The following is a 21,576-nucleotide window of genomic DNA, read 5'->3' as shown; positions in this document are numbered from 1 at the left end:
TAAGTTGTCCAACTTTTTATCATTAAATTAATCTTATTGAAATGTTCAAATTATAGCTCTACAGTTGTTTACACTTGTATTATGAAATGATTAATAAAAACTCGAGCAACGACATGTAAGAAGAATTCGTCATGAAAATAAAATAAAATAAATAATAGAAATACCTATAAATAAAGTGCAAGTTGAGGGGAAAAAATAGTAGTATGAAATTTTGTCAAATTATGCTTTATAATTTAGTTGAAGAAGCCATAATGTTTGGATTATTCACAATTATTCCCCTGATGAAAATTTTTGACACCAACGTAAGATAAGTGCGAAATAAATCTAAACTTTTTGGACTTCCGACTAATTTTAAAGTTACAAAATAAATTTAAATTTACGAAACTTGAGTTACATTCACTTTGATGATAAGTGATAAGAAAATTCACTCTTTAAATTCCTATTTTTCCATTTTTATCTATAAATTCACTATAGCAAAAACCTTAAATTAAAGGAAAATGATACCCCTTTGTAGTATGTATACGATCTTGATTGATTGATAGAAAATATCATTATTTGATTTGATTTGTACCTAAAATATTAATCAACACATGCTGATCTTGTGATGACTGAGCAAACTTAATCGATTTCTTGTGATCAGTCGTGTCACAATGGCTTACCATAATTTTGTCTTATTAAACTACTCCTATTATCTTCCTTGAGTTGTAGGTAAATGTGTTTTTATCTCATGTGTATAAATAATAAACTTCAAATAGTACTTAGTTAAAGTGTATGAATGAAAATACTACTAATAAACTTCAAATATTCTCTTCGTCTCATTTAAGATGACACACTTTCCTTTTTAGTTTGTTCCAATCAAGATGACACATTTTTATTTTTGATAACTTTCTCTCTCCAATTAATACATTTAGCTACTTTTTTTTTCTTTCCAATTAAATATTCAACTCTCTTTCTCTCTCCATTTAATATTTTCACACACCATTTCCCTCTCCAATTAATCACAATAAACAACTCCTAAAATCCCGTGTCGACTAAGAAATGTGTCATCTTAGCCGAGACGAAGTGAGTAGTACTTAAAAGTGTATCAATGAGAATTAAGGGATAACGAGCTTATTTGTACTGTTTTATTCTGTTTTCTTGTTTTGTAATGATTTTAAATAATAATTGTTTTGTTGTTACATTTTTTTCGTTATTTTTTAATTGCTTATATATTATGTTTTGCTTCTGCATGCAATGGTAGTTCGTTATTTTTTTCATTTGAGTGTTTTGTAACATACTCTCTCCGTTCGTGAATAAGAGTTTCATTTTTTTCATTTTGGTCCGTCCGCGAATAGGACTCCCGATTCATAATTATTATGAATGATAAAGAGGCATCACATTCCACTAACTCATTCCACTCACATATCATTTAAAACTAATACTATATACAAATGAGACTCATATTCCACTAACTTTCTTCCACCGACTTTTCTTAACATTTCTTAAAATTCGTGATGGAATGGAATGTGACTCCTATTCGCAAACGGGGAGAGTATCAAAAACGTGTATTAAACTACTAGTGCATGTCTATTTAATACTACTTGAATACTTCTTCCAAATACCAAAATAAACTATGCTAGTGTACATGTGTATAAATATTTTATTTATGCATGCATGCACGATGGATAGTTCATATAGATGATCATATCAAATTAAGATAGTTGCTTGACTAAAAAAGCAAAAGCTCCTAGTCATGAAAACTAGTGTCTCAAGTTGATTAGCACACCAAGTTGTTTAAGGGTGAATTTGTGAAATGATAGATTCCAAAATAAGGATAAGACTGAAATTGTATCCACTCTCATCATCTCATATTGTCAATATAATTTGCTTTAATATTTATCTTTTTCATTTGTTGAGAAGTTTGGTGTTGCCAAGTCACGTCATGATGATTTTGATTTGTTTTTAAATTAGTGAAGTGAGATATGCAATAGATAATAAAATTAATATTTATAACACTTTTCGCTTAAATTTGAGCCCCAATAAAGTGTAGTAGTATTATCTATGCTAGGCATATTATTCAAATTAAGGTAGATATTCTATTTTCATATGTAACAAGCTTTGTTAATTATATCTTACATTAGACTTTCAATTTTCTTAATCCAGCAAATTCAATCAATGCTAGTGCTACAGTTTAATTGATCAAACATGCACGAAAAATATTCCTTAATTTAATAGTTGTGGATTATCACAATCATGTCATTAAGTTGAAAAAAACAGGATAAATTAAATGGGTATATACATATTCCACATAAAATATTAGACTATATGATTATAATACTATTAAATTCGGCCCATGTTATTCCGTTGTCACGTTGGGCTTACCAAAAGTTGAAAAAAATAAGTTGGCAATCATACTAAGCTTATAAATTAATACAAAACTTGGATAAATATAAGTAAATAGTTCTTGAATAGACAACTTTTGATTACTTAGGCAACACGAGTTTAGAAGATGCATGAATTGTAATGAAAAGTTCGGTGAATGTTGAGAAAGCAAAGTCGTGTAATGAAATAGAGACATCATATTAAAACCAAGTGTCCAACTTTATTAATTTAATTTAGTGACAACATAATAAAACCAAGTGTCCAACTTTATTAATTTAATTCAGTGACAACATATAAAACCAAGTGTCAAACCTTATTCATTTAGTTCTTTTGACGGCTGAAAATGATTTATATGCAACTTTTCACCGTATACATAATTTTGAATATATTAGATGAATTGGGTCGACGATAGAATTAATTTAACCTAATTTTAAATTGATTGTGTGTTTAGCAATTTCATCAATTATACTAGTATTTCACTATTTTCAATTTATCAATTATTTTAAATTTGATTTAAATTGAAATAATTTGGAACTGAAGAGATTGAGATATAATTACTTAAGATATTAAGATAAAAATAATAAATATGTTAATTAAAATAAAATGAAATTAATAAAACCACTAAAGACACAGAATTTCGATCACTAAACCAATTAATTTAATTCACTTTATACTTTTCTAGAAATGATGTTTATCGTATCTCCCTCTTAGATGAATGTATATTGACTAGTTTTATAACGAAAAGAACATGATATTTGAATATCTAGAAAGTCAAACTGTTGTAAATAGGTTGAATCTTTTTTTTTTTTCACTATTTTATTCTAAAAATTTAAAAAATAGTCCACATTGAATATTTGGTAATAAATTATCGAGGGAGTGAGAGTTTCCAATCTTTCACCTGAAAGAGTAGGAATTCCTCTATACATTGGGCCTAAGCCCATATGTAAAATGATTGGGCCCACTACCAATGTTCAACAATAATGAAAAGCTTTTACTCTAAATTGGGCCGCGTGTAACATTAGATCTTGATGTCAGTTAAGTTTTTTTTTTTTTTTTTACTTACTTGGGGCCATCACTGTAGATATACTTTTATTTTTCTCATATTCAAGAGGAACCATAATGATTCTCCATTTATTCAGTAGTTGAAAAGAATACATTATGTATCAATTAAATTGTGTTTTATCGTCAGCAAGTAGATGCAGTCATGGGATACATATGTCAATTAACTTCATCGGTCCATAAACAATAATCTTGTTTTCCATTTTGGATTGTGTCTATTCTTTTGTTAGTTTATCTCTTAATAAAGTCTCTCCATTATCAATTCTCCAAACTATTTTCCTATCAATTTTTGCATCAAAACTTATGTGGTCCACTAACAAGATTATTAATAGTAGACGGATGTAATAGTATATAGGGAAACTAAAATATGAAGTACTCCTACAAAAAAGAACCGAAACTTAATGCAGATGAGAGCATGTAAGAAAGTGCTTAAACTAAATAACTGATTTAAAGTTGCAAATTAGGCATGCTCAAATTCTACGGAGAAAACGACAAGACCGGTAATCTTTTTTACGTATTATAAAACGCTCAAGCCAAAAAGACGGCAAAGGCATACATGACAGTTAGTTTTTTTATTGTTTTTTGTTTCCTTCTTCTTTCAAGAAGAATATTGCAAGTCTTCACATTTGTTATGCTCAATTAATAAAAGAAAAAGGGTTGAAAATTGTATACATAGAGAAGATATAGAGATGGAAATCTTGATAGAAGGTGACAGCAAATGAGAAATAGGTGAGAATGAGTAACACCACAAATTTAGATTTTTGCAGCCAAATGGCAGTCACATTAGATTTTGTGGTGGCCACATGGCATCTCAACCAGCCAATCACACCTCCACATTCATATCCTAATTAGATAAGCCCCATTCATCCATACATTTAACTCTCTATTCCTCAATTCTTTCACACACATTCCTGAAGACAGAAAAATGGCCTCTGCTTGTGCTTCATCAGCCATTGCTGCTGTTGCCTTCTCCTCCCCAAGGTAAATCTCCCAATTCCCTCTCATCATCAAGAATCATGAGATAATCAAAATCATTAGATTTACCCTTAGGCCTCATTTGATTTGCTTTACTTGATATGATAAGTTAAGATATTAGATATTATAACTAAGTTCTATACAAAACTACGAACCAAACAGACCCTTAGCATATGTATCTAAGGGCTCATTTTGTTTGCTTGACTTGATATGACAAATTAAGATATTGTGTTTAAACTAAGAAACCAAACATGCCCTTTGCAGCTCACAGAAAAATGGATCAATTGTGGGAGCAACAAAGGCCTCTTTCTTTGGAGGAAGGAAGTTGAGAGTGAGCAAGGTTACTTCGCCTTCCGGGAAGCGATCCGTGGCCGTCTACGCGGCAGCTGATCCCGACAGACCGTTGTGGTTCCCCGGGAGCACCCCTCCCGAGTGGCTCGACGGCAGCCTTCCCGGAGACTTCGGCTTCGATCCTCTCGGCCTAGGTGCATTAGAACCGGCCTAGAAAAATCGGTTATTACATAAATCGGGTTTTGAACCGTTTTTTTTTTTTGCAGCGTCCGACCCGGAGAGTTTGAAGTGGAACACGCAGGCGGAGCTCGTCCACTGCCGATGGGCCATGCTCGGCGCGGCCGGCATTTTCATCCCCGAGTTCCTCACCAAGATCGGCATCCTCAACACCCCGTCGTGGTACACGGCCGGTGAGCAGGAGTACTTCACCGACACGACCACGCTCTTCGTCGTGGAGCTGATTCTCATCGGCTGGGCCGAGGGGAGGAGATGGGCCGACATCCTCAAGCCTGGCTCTGTCAACACTGACCCCATTTTCCCCAACAACAAGCTTACGGGAACCGACGTTGGCTACCCCGGTGGGCTGTGGTTCGACCCTCTCGGGTGGGGCACCGGGTCGCCAGCGAAGCTCAAGGAGCTGAGGACGAAGGAAATCAAGAACGGACGGCTGGCAATGCTGGCGGTCATGGGAGCATGGTTCCAACATATCTACACCGGAACAGGGCCCATCGACAACCTCTTCGCTCACCTTGCGGATCCCGGCCACGCCACCATATTTGCTGTGAGTGAAACATTACAAGTTCAAACATTAAACATTTAAACTTTTACAGTCTACTAACAGTTTTACTATGACATGCAGTCTTTCAGCCCTAAGTAAGGAACGAAACAACGTGGTTGTTTCGATCGAGCAGCAGCAACGGGAGGAAGATATTCTTAGTTTGTCTTTTTTTTTTCGAATTAATGTTGCATTGTTTAGATGTGTAATGCTACATCCTTATGTGTGTAGAGAAGGGGTTAAGCCGTGTACAAATGAATCTGAGAGATCCTAAATACACACCGTGTCCATAAACATACCGATACTCATGCATAGAGAAGAAAGTTTATTGAATCTAGATTACAAAAGGCAATCAATCATAAAAGCCGAGTAAAAAGAGCGCGCAAATTGAGCTACACGTCCTAATTCTAGAAACGAGCATCAAAACCAACAACAATGGTACTGTATAAAAGATTATATGCACAATAATAGATTGCGTTGTGGAAAGCCTAGGTCTTAACAATGAAACACTAACCTGAAGCGAGAAATTAGCCCTGTTAACACCGGGTTTCGTGGTCTTGAATGCTACTGATCTGGCTTTGGCAGTAGGCAGTTGAGGCCGTGTGCATCGACTTTAATTCATGAAATACCTGTGAATGACGAGGCAGCAATTGTCGAATTTCATGCGTTATATCAGCGAATTCAGCAATTATATAAGAAAGAAACCAGAGATCTAAACAACAATAAATTTCTAACCTAAACTCAGAAAAAACAGACATTTCAGAGATCTCATCAATGAAATCAGACACACAACAGTTTTGAAAATATTCAGCAAAAAGATGAAGAGGAGTACCCCAACAACAAAAGCTCCAATAACACAGAAATATCACATAAGATTATATAGGCAGTAAAAATAAAGGTAAGCCTCATTCTAGAGAGAGTCACAACCATTACAAAGCAACATATTTAACCAACACATGCAATTAAATGAGTAAAAGATTCCCAACAGAAAATATCCATATCCGAGTTGAACTTAAAACAAGACACGAAATCAAACTAGACATTAATATCCATATCGAGTAAAACAGAAGTAAACTAGAGATCAATCAATCCACAATGTATTGCAATATCTTCCAATGCCACAAACACCTCAGCCGAAAGAACTCGTATCACAACCAAAATTGCCGAAATTCTGAAAAAAGGAAAAACCTTTAACCACCCAAACACCAAAAAGATTCATCAACAGAAAACTAACAGCAATTCCCAACAGTCATTGCTGTGTGTCTTCTCCATTCTAGAGAGTCGCCATTACAAAGCAACATATTTGGCATTTTTTTCTTGCGCAAAGCTCAAACAAAACATACAATAAATGAGTAAAAGATGCACAATACCTCAGCTTTCAATAGTCAAGAACTTAAACAAGACTACAAATCAAACTAGATAATACATTTAGGCAGCATTATGTTCATTAGACAAAATAAGAGTGAGATGCAATATGACATAAGTGAAAATGGATAATCATGAGATACAATGTAATCTTGAGACAGACCAAGATCGGGCGAAAAAAAGCAACCGAACATGAACAAGAGATAAGATTAGAGATGTCCTTTGCTCACAAGTAAACAAGACAACCAAATGACCCCTTGAAATCGGATTTCCATATCCCAGTATAGCTGAAGTGGAACTAGAGATCAATTCACAAATTATTGCAATATCTTCCAGAGCCGCCACAGCTGGTGCAGCCCATCCGGCATGCGGGGCCCATCATAGGGGTCTGATCCATCGCCTGTTTCACAAGAACCGCGCCGGCCAAAACGCTGAGGCCGGTGGCGAGCCCATGAGTGAGTAAAATAAGGAGATGGGAAGGGGAAAGGAGGGATTTTGGGAGATGGGTTGGGTTTGAATTTTGAATTGGGGGGGGGGGGGGGGGGGGTTGCGTGAAGGTCGGAGTTTTGGAGGTGGTGGAGGATCGGCGTGGAGCTGCTGGTGTTGGGCGCTTTCAACTTTTTTGTGTGGATTTTACCTTGTTTTTTTCTGTGATTCATTTTGATTTTAAGTGTGACGTGGCGGCGTGTTTCACTGCTAGGTTGGATTATTTGGTGTGGATTTTAGTGCTAACTGCTAACGGATTTTCAATTTTATTACTACTATCAAATAGATTTCTTGTGAATAATTTTGTGTGTGATAGATTTTTGGCGTGCTACGATGAATGTATTTCTGAATTTAGTGTCATATGGACTACTTATTTTGTGTGTGAGTTTAGTTTTATTGATGTGTGCTATCAAGATCGCAATTTTTTATATTTGTGTTAGACCATACTTCATGACGTGTGTTTTAGTGATATGATAGATTTTTGGTGTGCTATGACGATTGCATCTCTTGATTTTAGTGTTTTGATTAGATTTTTTGAAATAAGTTGGTTTTAAGCCATAACTTTTATCAAGCTGAAACTTGCATAGCTTCAAGTAGATCTATTCATTTCTAGCCCAAAGTGCCATATAAATTTTTGGAGCAATAATAAGCAACCAAATTTTGTACAACCAAAACAAGATTATATTAGTTATTTTGATGTGTTAATTAAATAATAAAATCATAAATATAGTTAGTTAACAAATTAAAAACAATTTATTAGTCTTTGGCCTCATTTTCAATTTTTTATTTTTATATTTGAATTATTTTCATTATTTTTCAAATTTGAATTAAAGTATGCATTAATTATATTTTATAGTTCAAAAAAATTTAAAAAATTATACTCAAATACCATAATACTATGCACATTCCTTATACAATATATATGTATATACTTTTTAATTAAATGCATAAATAAATTACTTTTTTTCTCAAATAAACCAATTTTTTGTTGTACAAAATTCGGTTGGACAGACTTATTGAAATTTTTGGTGGCCTGTGATAATTGTATTCCTCAATCTCTGTGCTAGACTACTTTTTGTCTGTGAATTTTAGTGCCATGAAAAGTTTTAGATATGTTATAACGAGTGTATTCCTTGATTTTAGTGTTATAACTATCTTTTGATCTTTTCTATGTGATGACAAGAGTATTCTTCAATTTAGTTCTCCATTAATACAATTCTCAGTGTACTAATTCCTATATTTCAGTGCTAGACTACATTCAAATAAAAATATATTGGTGAAATTTTAACAAATTACTCTTTTGCTATATATATGTAACGCTTTCAATCTTATTGTTTATGCTACACACCATTAACATCTGCGATTGATACCTTTACAGATTGAAACCCAAGACTCAATGTTTTCAATTTGTCTAGAAAAAACAGGCACAAAAACGTGGGTATTCATCGATAAGTATCTGAAATGTCTTAGAAACATCATAAGTTGAGATGGCCGAGTTGGTCTAAGGCGCCAGATTAAGGTTCTGGTCCGAAAGGGCGTGGGTTCAAATCCCACTCTCAACAAAGATTATTTATTTTTTGAATCTTATACTTGTTTTATTTTTTTAACATTTATCTTGTGTTATTTCTTTAAACATTTAGTAGAACATTTATCTTGTTTTAGTAGAACATTTTCTTTTACATTTACCTAATCCAATCTAATCTTTACTGCCTAATAACTTTCCAATGAATATCAGTTATTTTAGTCTTATTTTGACAATCTATTTGCATTTTAAAGGTTCTTTTCCAACAAAGAAAAAGCAAGACTATAGCTAATAAGCAGTTGACGATTGATGTTCCACTATATCTTATATTAACCCAAATAAACTAAGTTATACAAAAATTCCAAAAATCTGCCCATAAATAAGGTAGAGAAGTAACAACACTCAATGGAAAGATACACCATCTACTTGTGTAAACTGGCTTTCAAGATGGGATATGGAAAGATACATCAATTAGAAAACTTGTCTGATATTGATGTTGATTCTTGAAGTCCTAATGTAATCCAGATATGCATGACCATCTTCTTGTGTAAACTGGCTTTCAAGATGGGATATGTCAGCATTTTCTGCATCGGTAAATATACGAGGAACACCTGATGTCGGAAAAACAAGAAATTTAGTCAGTCAGTTTGTCAGGCGACATCAACGTTACTCAATCAACTCTAGTTCAGAGAAGTGCCATAGAAACAGTATACATACTCATCAGTGGAGTAACCAAGTTACAACTGCAATAAGAAAAGAAGAATGGGAACTAGTATTACCATGGAAGCATTCCCTAGCTTCTCCAGCCATAAGAACGGCATCACCACTTCGGAGGAACATTGCAATTGGTGTATCTTCCCTTGATTTTCCCCCAAGAAGGAATATAGCTTTGCAGCCCAAGCTAATTTGTGAAGAACATTGTTCTAAAGTTAGAATTCAGGTTATGCTATATAGCAGGAGAACTTACTTTAGACCGAACAAGTGATAGAAAGATACCTCATGCTTACAATCGGCTTGCTCCAGTCTTTTTCCATGTCATCAAGGTGCCCACCAAGCATATCGCCTGAGAGAATAAAATAGCACCATGGGGTAAGGAAGAGTTGTTAAGTTCAAAGGGATTAAACAAATAAATAACAACAGATTTAAACATTAGCACTGTCATTGAAACCAATAAGTATAGAACATACCCGAACCAAAATAGTTCACGATAGCAGCTTCGGGTAGGAATTCTTCACCACAGGGCATGGCAGGAGCTGCCATTCGTTTCGCCAACTGGCACAATGCATCGGGAATCTTCTTATGAGGTAGAGAAATGTTATAGCTCCGCTACACATCATAGGAGTTACTTCATGAGCTCCAAATAATCCAGAATGGACTAAAGTGTGGATTCATAATCAACACTACAACATAATAGGATCACAAACACCAACAATATTGGGAAAATAAAAACAAACGGACAAAGAGAAATGTGTGCTTATTCATCATTAGCCAGATTTAAATCCATTGACTTTCTAGAGAATAGGTTACTCGTATTCAACATTTCATTAGGTAGACCAGAACCCATTAGTGAAGCTCAAGAGTTAACCCCGAGTTTGATAATACAATCGGAGATGTACATCAAAGTTGATATATAACACATGTATATATATAATATTCAGCACGGAATTTGCAAGCTAAAACCTTGTCCATATGATTTAAACAGCAAAAAGGGGCAACATCTTCTAGAGGTATATAAAGCCAACACAGCCACACAACTCAATAGCAATCGAGAAAACTATCGAAAAGAGGATTCTAGCAAGACCTTGGACCAGTCAAATTGCAAGCCAAGAGTACTCCATCTTAACTTACGCAGCAAAACAGAAGCAGGCACTGATTTGCACGCATCTTTACTACGCAATTCACCATGTTCCTCGACAAACTTGTACCGGGGAGCACACACATCACTCTGCAAGGCATTAACCTCAGAACAAACATCATCCTGAAGTCTTTCTACTTCCACCAATACCCTCCGCTCTTTAGCAGACACAAACAAATCCTCTATAGGGCCATAAATTGCATTGTGGTTTGTTCGATTTGGCGGTTGAGGAAAGCTGGCCAAACTCTCCCTTATCCATTGCCGCTGCTCTTCAATACTCAAGGCGCCAGGAATAAAATAAAAACCTATAATTGAAACCAAAATCAGAGCTTTTTAGAAATATATAAACCGGAAAGCTTTCATAAGTCATGTACCAAATGCCAGCATACCTGGGCGGCTTTCCAAGCAGAAAATAGGTCGATCAAAATCACGATTTAACACCGAAACTCCATCGTTAAGCTCAATGTTGCAATTATAGTCGTCTAAAATTGACTTGAAATCTATGACCTCTGATAAATCCACAGGTCTCGTTACCTTTTTCCTAATGCCAATAAATAAACGAATCAAACTACACTCGAAGCAGAAAATTCTCAGATAATTCACAGAATCGAATTAAGATACATAGCAAATTAACTAAAAATTAAGAATTCATACTTTTTGGTGTTATCGTAATAGATTTTGTATTTCTTTTCAGCTTTCCGGAAAGCTGTCCGCTCTGATTCATCGGTGGTAACCTCTGATCGGTACATTATGAGTAGAAGAAGTTTCTGAAATTGAAATTGGGAAATTTCTCTAGGGTTTTGCAGAAGAAATACTGAGCAACAATTAGATGGGATGAAGTTTACGGTGTGTAGATGCTCATCCAATGAAAACTTGCCACGGTAATGTATATGGGTTATATTATAAATTAATTTAAATTATAAACTGTGAATTATGAATTCAATAGTGTAATATATAGTCATTGTATGAAAAAATTACCATGCGAGTATTTTTTTAAGTATTTAATTAATTTGATAAAAATATATAATTAAAGTTAAAGTCGTGGAAAAAGACTATTATTTGAGTTGAAAGAAAGGAATGCATTAACCATTTAAGCATAAAATTTCTACATTTTTTAAGGATTAAAAGCCAAAAAAAAGAAGTAGTACTACTAAGTTTGGCCTATCCCATAATTTTTAAAAATGTGCAATTATATGATAGTTTTAATATTTTTTTCAATTGTCATGAGAGAAATTATGTAGTAAGTGGAGTATGTTTTAGCCAATAAAAAATATCACATGAACAAAACATTCGGCTATTTAAACAACGTCACTTAACACATTTAGTCAATTATGTTATTATTTTCTATGCATGTACGCAATATACATTGATAAATTTAGAAACATGAAATTTTTTGGTATAAGATAATTGAGAAAAATGCCAAAATTAGGATTAAAGTATATTGATGAGTTGAAGATAAACGAATTTGAAATACTTAAAAATCTATACTCCTATATAAAAAAATTATGCAGGGTAATACTGTAATTAACATTTAAGCAATCCAAAATCCAAAATGATGGAGTAATAAAAAAAGCAAAATATTCAACTATAAAAGCAAAAGAACGAACAAAAAAATCCGATTGAGCTAGAACACAAAAAAATCATCAAAAATGGCGTGCAGAATTGCTCTCCGAACCGTCTTCTTAACCGAACCTCGGCTGCCTCTCTCCTTCATTCACACCAATTTCTCCAGTTTTAGGCCAATTAAGAAAATATCTACATCCAATCCAAGCTGCGGTTGCCGAACAGCACCAAATTCCAAGACCTACCACTTTTCGCGTTATTGCTCGAACAAAGCGGATTCATCTCCATCAGCCGACGATTCCGAGCAAGGACCTCCTCAGGAAGCCGTTTTGAAGGCCATCTCAGGTTTTCTTTTTTCCGCATAATCACTTTTCAATCAATATTCTTGTGTTTATTAATAATCTATTGAAAAATTTATCTTTGTTGAGCGAATCGTTTGTTTTGCCCTATTGTGTTTAATCATTTTGTTGTTAAATAAAATGCGGTGAGAAATTTTGAATGAATGGGGATTTTGTGAGATGCTTAATCTTTGTTATGTTTCATTTGTATTTGAAAAAGGAATTTGGTGAACTTAATTTTTTTTTGAATTTTCAGAAGTGTCAAAGGCAGAGGGAAGGGTGGGGCAAACTACTAATGTGGTAATTGGAGGTACAGTTGCTGATGATTCAACCAATGAGTGGCTTGCTCTAGATCAGAAGGTAGAGCTGTACAGTCTTTCAACGGCATTGCGGCTCATTTGAGTTCAAATATAGGCCTTTTAAATGCACCATTTCCGTTTATCTAATGAATATTGCAATGGAAAGGATTGTTTTCCCTTGATTAAATTGGATGTTGCAGTTAATCTTTAAGTACATGTTGTGGCTCAAGTGTCCATTATTACGTTGTTTGAGCTATCTAAAATCTTTACTGATTGGATGTCACACATGTATGTGTCATAGGTGAACTCTTATCCCACAGTTAGAGGGTTCACGGCAATTGGAACCGGAGGTAATGATTTTGTGCAAGCCATGGTTGTTGCTGTTGAATCAGTACTTCAGATGCCAATCCCGGAGGTAAGCATGTGCTTTCCCACAATACGAGCTTTAGTTGATTTAACTCCGTTGTGGGTTGCTCTTATTTTATGTGATCTTTTCAAGACATTGATACCTGATAAAGTTTGAAATGTTATTTCTTTTCTTTTTTTTGTAAGTTAACTTGTGAGCTAACCTACTATGGTTCAATAGTATTAATAATTTTATGTTGCAATACAACAGAGCATTTCCATTGACTGCTAAAATGGTTATTAGTTCTTAGGTAGTGAGAAATTTGGTTTAAGTCATTGGCTGGATAATGAGATTATTATTCGTATTCAATATAATGATCTTTGGAAGTGTAAGAAAGGACAGGACAGCTTTCTGGTTTTGAGGTGTTGACTCTGAGTTGAATACTGCCAAAATTTTCATTGATAATGATTTCTACCTCTAAACATTAGTCCATTCTGGTTTGTGAAGTTCGGTAGTAAGAAAGCTTTTTCCGTTGAATTGAGAACATATATCCAGCAAAGAGGTTGACGTATCTGCATTAGATTTTCTTTCCTTGCTCAAGCTACTTTCTTAGGTGATCAGTTGAAAGCTAAATTTGTGTAGAAATCTCAGTTATTCTCAAGCTCTAAGATGGTAATTTGACATGCGATCCTTGAGATATTTAGTGGGATACCGTGAGCTGAAGTTAGATTCACGTGAGTAGAGGATTTAATATATCTACGAACACGTTGGAATCTGGCTCTGTCTAGAGTTCATTATCCTCTTAACATCTCAGGGACGAAATGAAGATTCAACGTTTCTGATTGGTGGTTACGTACGTTGAAGATGATTTAGACGTAACAAGAGGTCTACCTTAGGGGATATCATTGGAAAGTGAGGTCCCAAGGTCATTATTGTTCTCATAGAGTAAAACTTGTATTATGGAACAATAGATCAATGGCAGAAAACATTTGATATTTTGAACTGAAACAATACAAAACAAGAACGATATAATACCTCTCTTCCCCCCAGAAAATAGCTGTAACTCTGAACAATTCATCACATTAGATACTAGTAAAAGTAATCGCAATGGCAGACCATTAAATAAATTTAACAACAACGTTGTTAGCTAATGAAATAACTTCACTGCAAACCCAACACGCTTAATCCTATCATATACTGGTGCAGGGTCAAGTGAAGCAGAAGATATCATCTGGTGGCAAATACGTATCAGTAAACATCGGACCCGTGCAAGTTATTTCCAGTGAGCAGGTATTATCTCTCTCTCTCTCTTGGTGGGAATGGTGTTAAGTTTAAGCAGTCAAAATGTGCACATCAAACAAACATTACTCGAATAAATAATCATTTGGGCAAAAGACTCTGTTATGTAGTTTATAACTGAAAGATGCTATTGAAATATGGATATTTTGTTATTCGTTGGAACATATATAATGCATCTTATGTGATCGGGTTGCGTTTGTCCAGGTACAAGCGGTATACAATGCTATGAGACAAGACGACAGGATGAAGTATTTTTTGTAAAACTATTTTCAGTTGGAATCTGTATAGAAGGCTGGATATCCAAACTTGCAGGTGTAACTCTTATTTTCTTTGGCTTTCCTACTATATTCGTTTGTGATGTTCGCCTATCTCCGTAAGCTGATATTAGGCTTAGCTAGTTACCTTGTGACAATCATTAGTAATTTATGATTGTGAGTTTTTTATGTGGTAATTTAGCTGAGAAATGGATCCTCAATGGAATATAGTTGTTGAGGCTTTGTAACATCTATAAATTTTGGTAAATCCACTGAATATTCAACTTTGAAATTTTTTTGAAGAAAGGAACGCTGTGTGCAATGAAAAATAGAAGCGTAGAATGTCTCTGTTTCACATCAACACAGAAGAGCTCACTCGGCTGTGGTTTGCTATGCCTGCAAGCATTCAAGTGCGAGCATGCCATTACCTGACTCAATTCTTCGAGGCGAGCCGTTGTAAGTTGTCATCGGCCTGACCTAATTGTGTCATCTTTCCCATCCCCAGCTTTCAAAATCCACAGAGCAATCTTTTTAGTTTTTATTTTTCAAACAAATTTTTCTATTCACTCTTGTCTCTCTTATTAACCAGACCTTTGGATCCCATGATATTGGGAGCCCATACTCTCTCTTTTCCACTTGAGATACTATATTTTTTTCTTTGGGATGTCTCATATATCTCTTAAAATAAAAACATCACTTACTCTCACTATATTCTCTTTCTACTTAACTTACAAAATAACATTACATAAAATCTCGCGTCGAATAAGAAATGTTTCAGTTGGAGTGAGACGTAGCAAGTATGTTTTTGCTTGTAATATTAGTATATCAATAAGAAAAAAATGGTTCTAGTAAACATGATATGCGGAACAACAAGAGCCAAACTCTGATACTACGCTTTGGTGTTAGAATGAGACACAACTGAATGTCTTTCCGAACACCAAGAGACCAAGCTTCGACCAAACTAGACGCAGTAACATAACACGGACCGACAGTCATCTAGATCGGCCGGCTAGACCGAATTGGAAAAGGCCGTGAGCATAAGAAGGATTTTCTTACAGAGCAGCCATAATTGAATTTTCTTACAAACAAACATGGTATGTGGAGTGTTTAGCTTCTTTTTTATTTTCGATTGAATTTTTTTAAAGAGTGCAGTTACAATTTTGTTTATAAGTGGTGTAATTAAACGTTGGAGAAAGATAATGTATGAAAAAATGACATGAGAAAATAGAGGATCTAAGTGTTTGTGAATCAAGAAGAAGAGATAATTATGGCATTGATGCCACATGGAACAACCCTCAAAATTCTATAAATTGCAATGCTAAACAGGTCTCTCTATCAAATCAACCAACACACAAATTTCTATATCAAAATGGAGAATGCAAGCTATCACGCCGGACAGACCAAGGGCCAGGCTCTGGTACAACCTTGATCAACAAAAGATACATATTCCATGCGATTCCACTTTTCTTAAATCCGAACGGAGTCAAATTCACGGAAGGACGAAGTCCTATTTGAGATTTTATAACTGAATTATTTGGTGTGGCAGGAAAAGGGCAACCAGCTGCTGGACAAAGCTGGCAATGCTGCACAATCTGCTAAAGAATCATGTCAAAATGTATATTCACATTTTATAACTATGTTCTGAGCTTTTATAAGAATCGACAAAACTAGAAAATCGAACAAACCCGATAAATCATGATCATGTGTTGTTTTTCCCATTGATATAGGCGGGACAGCAGGCGCAGGCGAAGGCACAAGGTGCTGTTGATGCTGTCAAGGATGCTGTTAACTCAAACAAGTGAGAGAGAGAGATCATGATCACCATGTCACATGCTTCCTTCTATTTTTATATTTTTATTTTTCCTGTCGTTGAAACCATATTCATTTGATTTCATGTTTGGGTTTCATTATGCTAGTTTCTGTGTAGCTAGGTTTCCTTTCCTGTGTAAGGAGGAATCACATCATCATTTGAAGTAATTCTGCAAGATTGGAATGACAAAATCACCATCTTTCACAGGTGTTCTTCCATTCTGATTTTGATTGAAAACTTCATCATCTCCACGCCCTCCGGCTTCTCTGTCTTCGTCTTCTTCTTTCAATTTCGTCGCATTACGACAACCCAACAACATGAGCTCCAACATCCGTCTTCGAACATCATAAACTGCATTTGCCTCAACCAAACAATCTCCCTTGTAAGCTTCTCTAAGAAACACAATTTGACTCTTGCCTTTAGTAGCCACGTAAAAAATCCCGGGATGCTTCAAAAGGAGCTCGCGCACGTTAACCATAATCCCGAGATCCTTTCTAAAATGCGCCAATCTCTCCACGTCCATCATCTTCTCCTCGGTCAAGGTCAGGAGCTCGTGGATGATTCCGACCGCGCGCTTCTCGTACCTCTCGACTCCTCCGCACGTGCGAACACGAACGCGGATGCTATCCGTCCTTTCGTAAGGCTTCAGGTAGGAAAGGCGCTGCCAGTTCTTCAGCTTCTCCTTAAACCCCGCAACGATCTTAAACCCTGTTGGGAAACTAATGGGGAATGTGTATTTCGTCTCGAATTCACTCAGCCATTTCTCTCTGTATTCTCTCTCCCTCCATTTCTCCACCTCTGCTGTGAAGCTTACCGCCCCTTCGATTAACTCTACGACCTCTAAATCTACCATTCTGAATACCTCGCTACGCTTTCTGATTATCGAATCCCTGAAATTTTCGGGTAACCCCAGTTCCCATCTCATCAATCTGATCGCATGTATGTGAACTCTCCCATTTTCGGACATGGCTAAGATCTTTCTGATCTTAATCACATTGGCATCCTCCATGTTGATCAAGATCTCATCTTCCAGCTTCAACAATTCGACGAATTTCGAAGTGAATGTGCAGCACGCGTTCCTCCTCACCGGGTGCGTGAACACCTTGAAAACGTGAGGGTATTTGCGGAGGATCTCGCCAGCGGTGAGGGTGTCGACGCCAGCGTGCAAAGCCCAGCGGGAGAGGAGATTGACAGAGACGTAGGGGCCGCGTTTCTTGGCGGAGACTACGTCGTAGAGACCGAGGATGAGGACGAGGCGGCGGTGGTGGGAGGCGAGGCGGTCGAGCTTTGCGTCAAGGGTTCGGGTCTCAAGACGAGTCTGAGCTGTGTTGGCGGGCTTCTTGAAACGGATTTGTATCGAGGCAGTAAACGGCCCACCGGGGAATAAAGAGCGCGATGTGGCAGTGATTTTGTTTAGGAATCTCATACCTGTTAGAAGGAAAGAATAATCAGATTGATTATCTTCCATACGTACGTAACACTCTTACTCGATCAGTAAACCAACCGAATAAATGATGCCCAAATTCCTAACATGCCACAACATCTAAGTCGAAAACTTAGCTAGAATAAGATGACCACTCTTTAACCATTTCAAACTTTTAACAGGTAAAATGATGCACCAACCATGAAAATCATTGCTATCAGCTCCGAAGTCGAAAATCAACAAAACTAGTGGCAAATGAGACTTATGGATGTCTAGTTTGTATGGATAAATTTGAAGCTTTTAGGATCTATAACCATTTTCCCCAAATCAGCCATAAATGTTATGAAAAATCACTATAAATTCAGCTGAACTTTGGTGAAAAGGCAGAAGACACATGTAGCTACATTGTATAGAAATTTGAGCTGGAAAGAGAGGGGAAATTCCTAATTGTAGATATACCTCAAATCATATTCAAATGTTCTCACAGCAACATGCAAATAAACTCAATTTAAACAAGATAAATCCCCAAATTTTAATTTACAGATTCTATATCAATTTCTTCTCCGCCAAATTTTCATCATAAAGACATGAACTACAAATACTAACCAGTAGAGCAAAGAATTAGAAAGAAGAGAGAGAGATATACCACGAATGCGTGCTGGAATTGATCGGCGGCGACTGTCCGACGAGAGAGGGAGAGTGCCCAATTTTGTTTCTGTCTCGTTTCCTATTTCCGCTTATTTCTGAAACAAAAAAATTATATTATGTAAATGGGCCTAAACTAAAATAAAAGCCCAACAAATTCTGAATTAGTATAATATTTGTACTAGGATTTAATATCATGATATTATCTAGAATATTACTTTCTTTTATAAATTTTAAGGTAGATATATAATATCACAAACTTACCTATGATTGTTAATTAGACTCTTGTTTGATGAGGTGTCGGAATGTGTACATGGACTTGGCTTATGTTTTAGAAAAACGGTGTCGTTTTATATTTTTTTACTTTGACCTTTAATTTATCCCCAAATTAAATCATCTATTCTCCCATTAATTTTCATTTTCCATTAATCAAAGCAGCACCAACGACCTAAATTCGGGCCCTCCACAAAATGAATAGTTTAAAAATGAGTACTCCACAAAATGAGATAACCATTCCAAGCTATGTTAGCATAAATTTTTTTTATCAGAACAAATCAATAGTTATCTTGAAGAAAATGAATCAATAATCTTTTAAAAATAAGTTTTAAAAGAGGATATGTGAAATTAAAATTTGACGAAATTTAGTAATTTAAATGTAAAATATACCCTTAAAACCCTTTAAAAACTTAATCGCAGATGATCTACGTGAATATCAACCATTTTACGGTAGGCAATTCAAATTTGATTGGAAAAAGAGATTAAAAAGATCCTATGTATAGCTTCCACTTTTCATGCAGAATTTTCTAGTAAAAACAAACTTTTTTTAATCTTTATTAAAAGAAGATAATTTGTCACACAAATTAATGATGAGAGTCAACATGCCAACCCTAAATTTGACAGCACCACAAAAGTTTCTATAAAGTAGGGAACATCTATAATTGAACTAAGATTTTCCTATTTGTGAAAACGAAATATAAATAGCACAAGTTGGGATTCCATTACTTGTCTATGATCAGAGCTTTTATTTATTGTAGTATTTTTTCCGGTTACTCTTTCTTTTATAGTTTGGCTTAGATAATATATATATTTCGATTTGTTTCACGGTCTTTTAGTCACACTCATTCATGTGACTAATTTAATTATAAATAATTACTATATTTTGCTTATCTCTAATTATTCCAGTATTATTAGGTCAAATATACCGAATGCCATCATAGTATATAGATTCTCAATTCTCGTGATATAAACTGACAAATTACTTAACCTTATTTTTCTAATCATCGATCACCTAACATATTCTTCCTACAATAAATTAGCTAAAAAATTATTGAAAAATTCATGAATTTAGGTCAAACTTTGATATATTTCGCTAATTTAAAAATCATTATATATTACTACTAATTTGTTCGAATTATTCCACTTTGAAAAAATTCGACCGTATAAGTAGTAAAGTATAATATATTGTTGATGTTTTACAACAAAACAACGTCACTCTTTAGAATAAACGACATCATAAAACTCACCGATAGGGGACATATTTATGTATGATTTTTCGACTATCATATTCAATTTCATCAATAAAATTCAACTTGAGATCAAAAAATCCAAATTTCATAATTTTTCCTTCTGATTGCGAAATGGAAAGATTTAACTAATTTTCCTGATTTACAACAAAGTAGTAGTAATAATTTATTTATTGTAATCTATCTATTTTAGTATTTTAGTTATACCATTTCGTTGTCAAGTGACGATGTGGCGCGGCGCAGCCTAGCAAAAGTCGGTGTTGATATCGGCGGCGGGCGGTATCTCGAAATGCCACAGCCTCCCCTCCGCCTTGACTAGATATTTCTTGCATAGGAACGCCTCCGCGTACATTTGCTCCACCCGCCTGTCCACGTCGTGCAGGAACACGTGCGTCACGCCCGCTCCCTTCCGGTTCCTCGCCATCACCGCCGCCGAGTATATCGCCGCCATCCTTCCCGGGGCCTCCGGGAAATACCCCCGCGGCGCGTCGATCATTATCAGGTCCCACTCCGTGTCGTACACTTCATTCTCCAGCATGTTCAGCGCTAACCTACGCACATCAAATTTATCCAGTAAAACACTTTCCTTCCAACCAATAGATGACAAGTCACTCCATAAATATAATACTTTTCCGTCCCTTGTAACATAAATAAATATCGATAGAGGCTGAAATTTCTAAATTTTACGTTGATGTAAAAAAAAAAAATCGATTGAGTTAGGATTTTTTTTGAAATGAAGAGGAATTCATTCTCTACTAACAATACTTCAATAAACTATGGTGGTAATTACCTGCATTTGTGGTTGCCACGTAGGAAGGATTTATGGGGAGAGCAGTGAGGGTCGGAGCGGAAATGTCGCATCAATTCGTCAGCCTGGGAGAGTTGGGTGCGGTAGGGGACGGTGTGGGCCCGGAGGGCGGGGGCGTCTCCTATGACGGTTTGGACCCACTTGGGGTCCTCCTCGAGGAACAGCGTCTTGCCATGTGGGTTGAGGGAGGCCCACATGAGCGAGTCGCGCCCGAGCCCGAACACGAGGAAGTTCGTGGGGGCCAGGGCGCGGAGGACGCGGAACGTGACCGAGATCTCGGCCAGCGACTGCTGCGGCACCACCGTGGACGTCGCGTACTGGAGCACGGCCTCCAGCTGGAGGCTCGTCGCTGAGGACGACGCCCCCGCGCCGCAGAGGAATGGCGCGGAGGTGTTTTTGGCAAGGAGGAGGAATACGAGCGACGCGGCGGCGAAGGATCCGATGGCCACTAGGGGCAGGGGCCAGCGGCGCTCGGCCTTCTTGCTTTGGTGGTTGCTTTTTTGCATTCTTGTTTTTGGGGCTATGGGTTTGGAGAGAGCATTTTAATCTACTACACTTCATTTGACTTTTTGATTAAAG

General features: G+C 36.1%; 6 protein-coding genes, 1 long non-coding RNA gene and 1 other non-coding gene across 11 annotated transcripts; 4 read left to right on the top strand and 4 right to left on the bottom strand.

The window, feature by feature from the left end:
• The first annotated feature begins 4,242 nt into the window (after positions 1 to 4,242).
• On the top strand, positions 4,243 to 5,738 carry LOC125214971 (chlorophyll a-b binding protein, chloroplastic). Its single transcript, XM_048116234.2, has 4 exons — positions 4,243 to 4,401; positions 4,660 to 4,880; positions 4,953 to 5,467; positions 5,546 to 5,738. The coding sequence occupies exons 1-4, from the start codon at positions 4,346 to 4,348 to the stop codon at positions 5,561 to 5,563; spliced, it is 810 nt and encodes a 269-aa protein (XP_047972191.1). The 5' UTR covers positions 4,243 to 4,345; the 3' UTR covers positions 5,564 to 5,738.
• Positions 5,048 to 7,350, bottom strand: LOC148930635 (uncharacterized). The gene is made up of 2 exons (XR_016137120.1): positions 6,197 to 7,350; positions 5,048 to 6,090 (listed from the first exon to the last, which is right to left on the bottom strand). It is a non-coding gene; the product is annotated as an uncharacterized LOC148930635 (long non-coding RNA).
• Positions 7,351 to 8,793: 1,443 nt separating this feature from the next.
• On the top strand, positions 8,794 to 8,874 carry TRNAL-AAG (transfer RNA leucine (anticodon AAG)). Its single transcript has one exon. It is a non-coding gene; the product is annotated as a tRNA-Leu (tRNA).
• A 266-nt stretch (positions 8,875 to 9,140) lies between these two features.
• LOC125212080 (oxidoreductase, 2OG-Fe(II) oxygenase family protein) lies at positions 9,141 to 11,532 on the bottom strand. Its single transcript, XM_048112121.2, has 7 exons — positions 11,344 to 11,532; positions 11,079 to 11,230; positions 10,636 to 10,994; positions 10,022 to 10,160; positions 9,831 to 9,897; positions 9,614 to 9,735; positions 9,141 to 9,445 (listed from the first exon to the last, which is right to left on the bottom strand). The coding sequence occupies exons 1-7, from the start codon at positions 11,436 to 11,438 to the stop codon at positions 9,306 to 9,308; spliced, it is 1,074 nt and encodes a 357-aa protein (XP_047968078.1). The 5' UTR covers positions 11,439 to 11,532; the 3' UTR covers positions 9,141 to 9,305.
• Positions 11,533 to 12,297: 765 nt separating this feature from the next.
• Positions 12,298 to 15,494, top strand: LOC125213834 (uncharacterized). Of its 3 annotated transcripts, none has more exons than XR_007175028.2 (6): positions 12,298 to 12,597; positions 12,847 to 12,950; positions 13,191 to 13,304; positions 14,442 to 14,525; positions 14,739 to 14,846; positions 15,096 to 15,494. XR_007175028.2 is itself a non-coding variant. In XM_048114585.2 (5 exons), exons 1-5 carry the CDS (start codon positions 12,339 to 12,341, stop codon positions 14,793 to 14,795), a joined length of 618 nt encoding a protein of 205 aa, XP_047970542.1. In that variant the 5' UTR covers positions 12,298 to 12,338; the 3' UTR covers positions 14,796 to 14,985. The 3 variants fall into 3 exon arrangements, 1 of the variants encoding a protein (XP_047970542.1); XR_007175026.2 differs by having other exon boundaries at positions 15,092 to 15,494; XM_048114585.2 differs by lacking the exon at positions 15,096 to 15,494 and having other exon boundaries at positions 14,739 to 14,985.
• A 519-nt stretch (positions 15,495 to 16,013) lies between these two features.
• LOC125213833 (Ubiquitin carboxyl-terminal hydrolase family protein) lies at positions 16,014 to 18,786 on the bottom strand. Of its 2 annotated transcripts, XR_016137077.1 has the most exons (3): positions 18,668 to 18,786; positions 16,474 to 18,026; positions 16,014 to 16,380 (listed from the first exon to the last, which is right to left on the bottom strand). XR_016137077.1 is itself a non-coding variant. In XM_089068292.1 (2 exons), exon 2 carries the CDS (start codon positions 18,022 to 18,024, stop codon positions 16,753 to 16,755), a length of 1,272 nt encoding a protein of 423 aa, XP_088924418.1. In that variant the 5' UTR covers positions 18,025 to 18,026; positions 18,668 to 18,786; the 3' UTR covers positions 16,014 to 16,752. The 2 variants fall into 2 exon arrangements, 1 of the variants encoding a protein (XP_088924418.1); XM_089068292.1 differs by having other exon boundaries at positions 16,014 to 18,026.
• Positions 16,104 to 16,804, top strand: LOC125213835 (uncharacterized). The gene is made up of 3 exons (XM_048114586.2): positions 16,104 to 16,205; positions 16,335 to 16,403; positions 16,516 to 16,804. The coding sequence occupies exons 1-3, from the start codon at positions 16,104 to 16,106 to the stop codon at positions 16,588 to 16,590; spliced, it is 246 nt and encodes an 81-aa protein (XP_047970543.1). The 3' UTR covers positions 16,591 to 16,804.
• Positions 18,787 to 20,203: 1,417 nt separating the features above from the next.
• LOC125215984 (arabinogalactan O-methyltransferase 1-like) lies at positions 20,204 to 21,523 on the bottom strand. The gene is made up of 2 exons (XM_048117577.2): positions 20,980 to 21,523; positions 20,204 to 20,740 (listed from the first exon to the last, which is right to left on the bottom strand). Exons 1-2 carry the CDS (start codon positions 21,501 to 21,503, stop codon positions 20,434 to 20,436), a joined length of 831 nt encoding a protein of 276 aa, XP_047973534.1. The 5' UTR covers positions 21,504 to 21,523; the 3' UTR covers positions 20,204 to 20,433.
• Between the last annotated feature and the right edge of the window lie 53 nt (positions 21,524 to 21,576).

The sequence above is a fragment of the Salvia hispanica genome, chromosome 3 (assembly GCF_029641045.1).
Source record: "Salvia hispanica isolate PSC_SH4W2 chromosome 3, Shi_PSC_v1, whole genome shotgun sequence".
Taxonomy (NCBI): Eukaryota; Viridiplantae; Streptophyta; class Magnoliopsida; order Lamiales; family Lamiaceae; genus Salvia; species Salvia hispanica.
Note: the sequence above shows the minus strand (reverse complement) of the source record. Positions and strands in the feature narration are given on the sequence as shown.

Bases quoted from the DNA above. Each gene is read 5' to 3' on its own strand.
- LOC125214971 (XM_048116234.2), top strand. From the start codon at position 4,346: ATGGCCTCTGCTTGTGCTTCATCAGCCATTGCTGCTGTTGCCTTCTCC. The intron at 4,402-4,659 runs GTAAATCTCCCA...TGCCCTTTGCAG, and splicing joins GTTGCCTTCTCCTCCCCAAG to CTCACAGAAAAATGGATCAA. The intron at 4,881-4,952 runs GTGCATTAGAAC...TTTTTTTTGCAG, and splicing joins CTTCGATCCTCTCGGCCTAG to CGTCCGACCCGGAGAGTTTG.
- LOC125212080 (XM_048112121.2), bottom strand. From the start codon at position 11,438: ATGTACCGATCAGAGGTTACCACCGATGAATCAGAGCGGACAGCTTTC. The intron at 10,161-10,635 runs GTCTTGCTAGAA...TATGATGTGTAG, and splicing joins TGCAATTTGACTGGTCCAAG to CGGAGCTATAACATTTCTCT. The intron at 9,446-9,613 runs GTAATACTAGTT...TTCCGACATCAG, and splicing joins AGCTAGGGAATGCTTCCATG to GTGTTCCTCGTATATTTACC.
- LOC125213834 (XM_048114585.2), top strand. From the start codon at position 12,339: ATGGCGTGCAGAATTGCTCTCCGAACCGTCTTCTTAACCGAACCTCGG. The intron at 12,951-13,190 runs GTAGAGCTGTAC...TATGTGTCATAG, and splicing joins GGCTTGCTCTAGATCAGAAG to GTGAACTCTTATCCCACAGT. The intron at 13,305-14,441 runs GTAAGCATGTGC...ATACTGGTGCAG, and splicing joins TTCAGATGCCAATCCCGGAG to GGTCAAGTGAAGCAGAAGAT.
- LOC125213835 (XM_048114586.2), top strand. From the start codon at position 16,104: ATGCTAAACAGGTCTCTCTATCAAATCAACCAACACACAAATTTCTAT. The intron at 16,206-16,334 runs GTACAACCTTGA...TTGGTGTGGCAG, and splicing joins AGACCAAGGGCCAGGCTCTG to GAAAAGGGCAACCAGCTGCT. The intron at 16,404-16,515 runs GTATATTCACAT...CCATTGATATAG, and splicing joins CTAAAGAATCATGTCAAAAT to GCGGGACAGCAGGCGCAGGC.
- LOC125213833 (XM_089068292.1), bottom strand. From the start codon at position 18,024: ATGAGATTCCTAAACAAAATCACTGCCACATCGCGCTCTTTATTCCCC.
- LOC125215984 (XM_048117577.2), bottom strand. From the start codon at position 21,503: ATGCAAAAAAGCAACCACCAAAGCAAGAAGGCCGAGCGCCGCTGGCCC. The intron at 20,741-20,979 runs GTAATTACCACC...TGATGTGCGTAG, and splicing joins CGTGGCAACCACAAATGCAG to GTTAGCGCTGAACATGCTGG.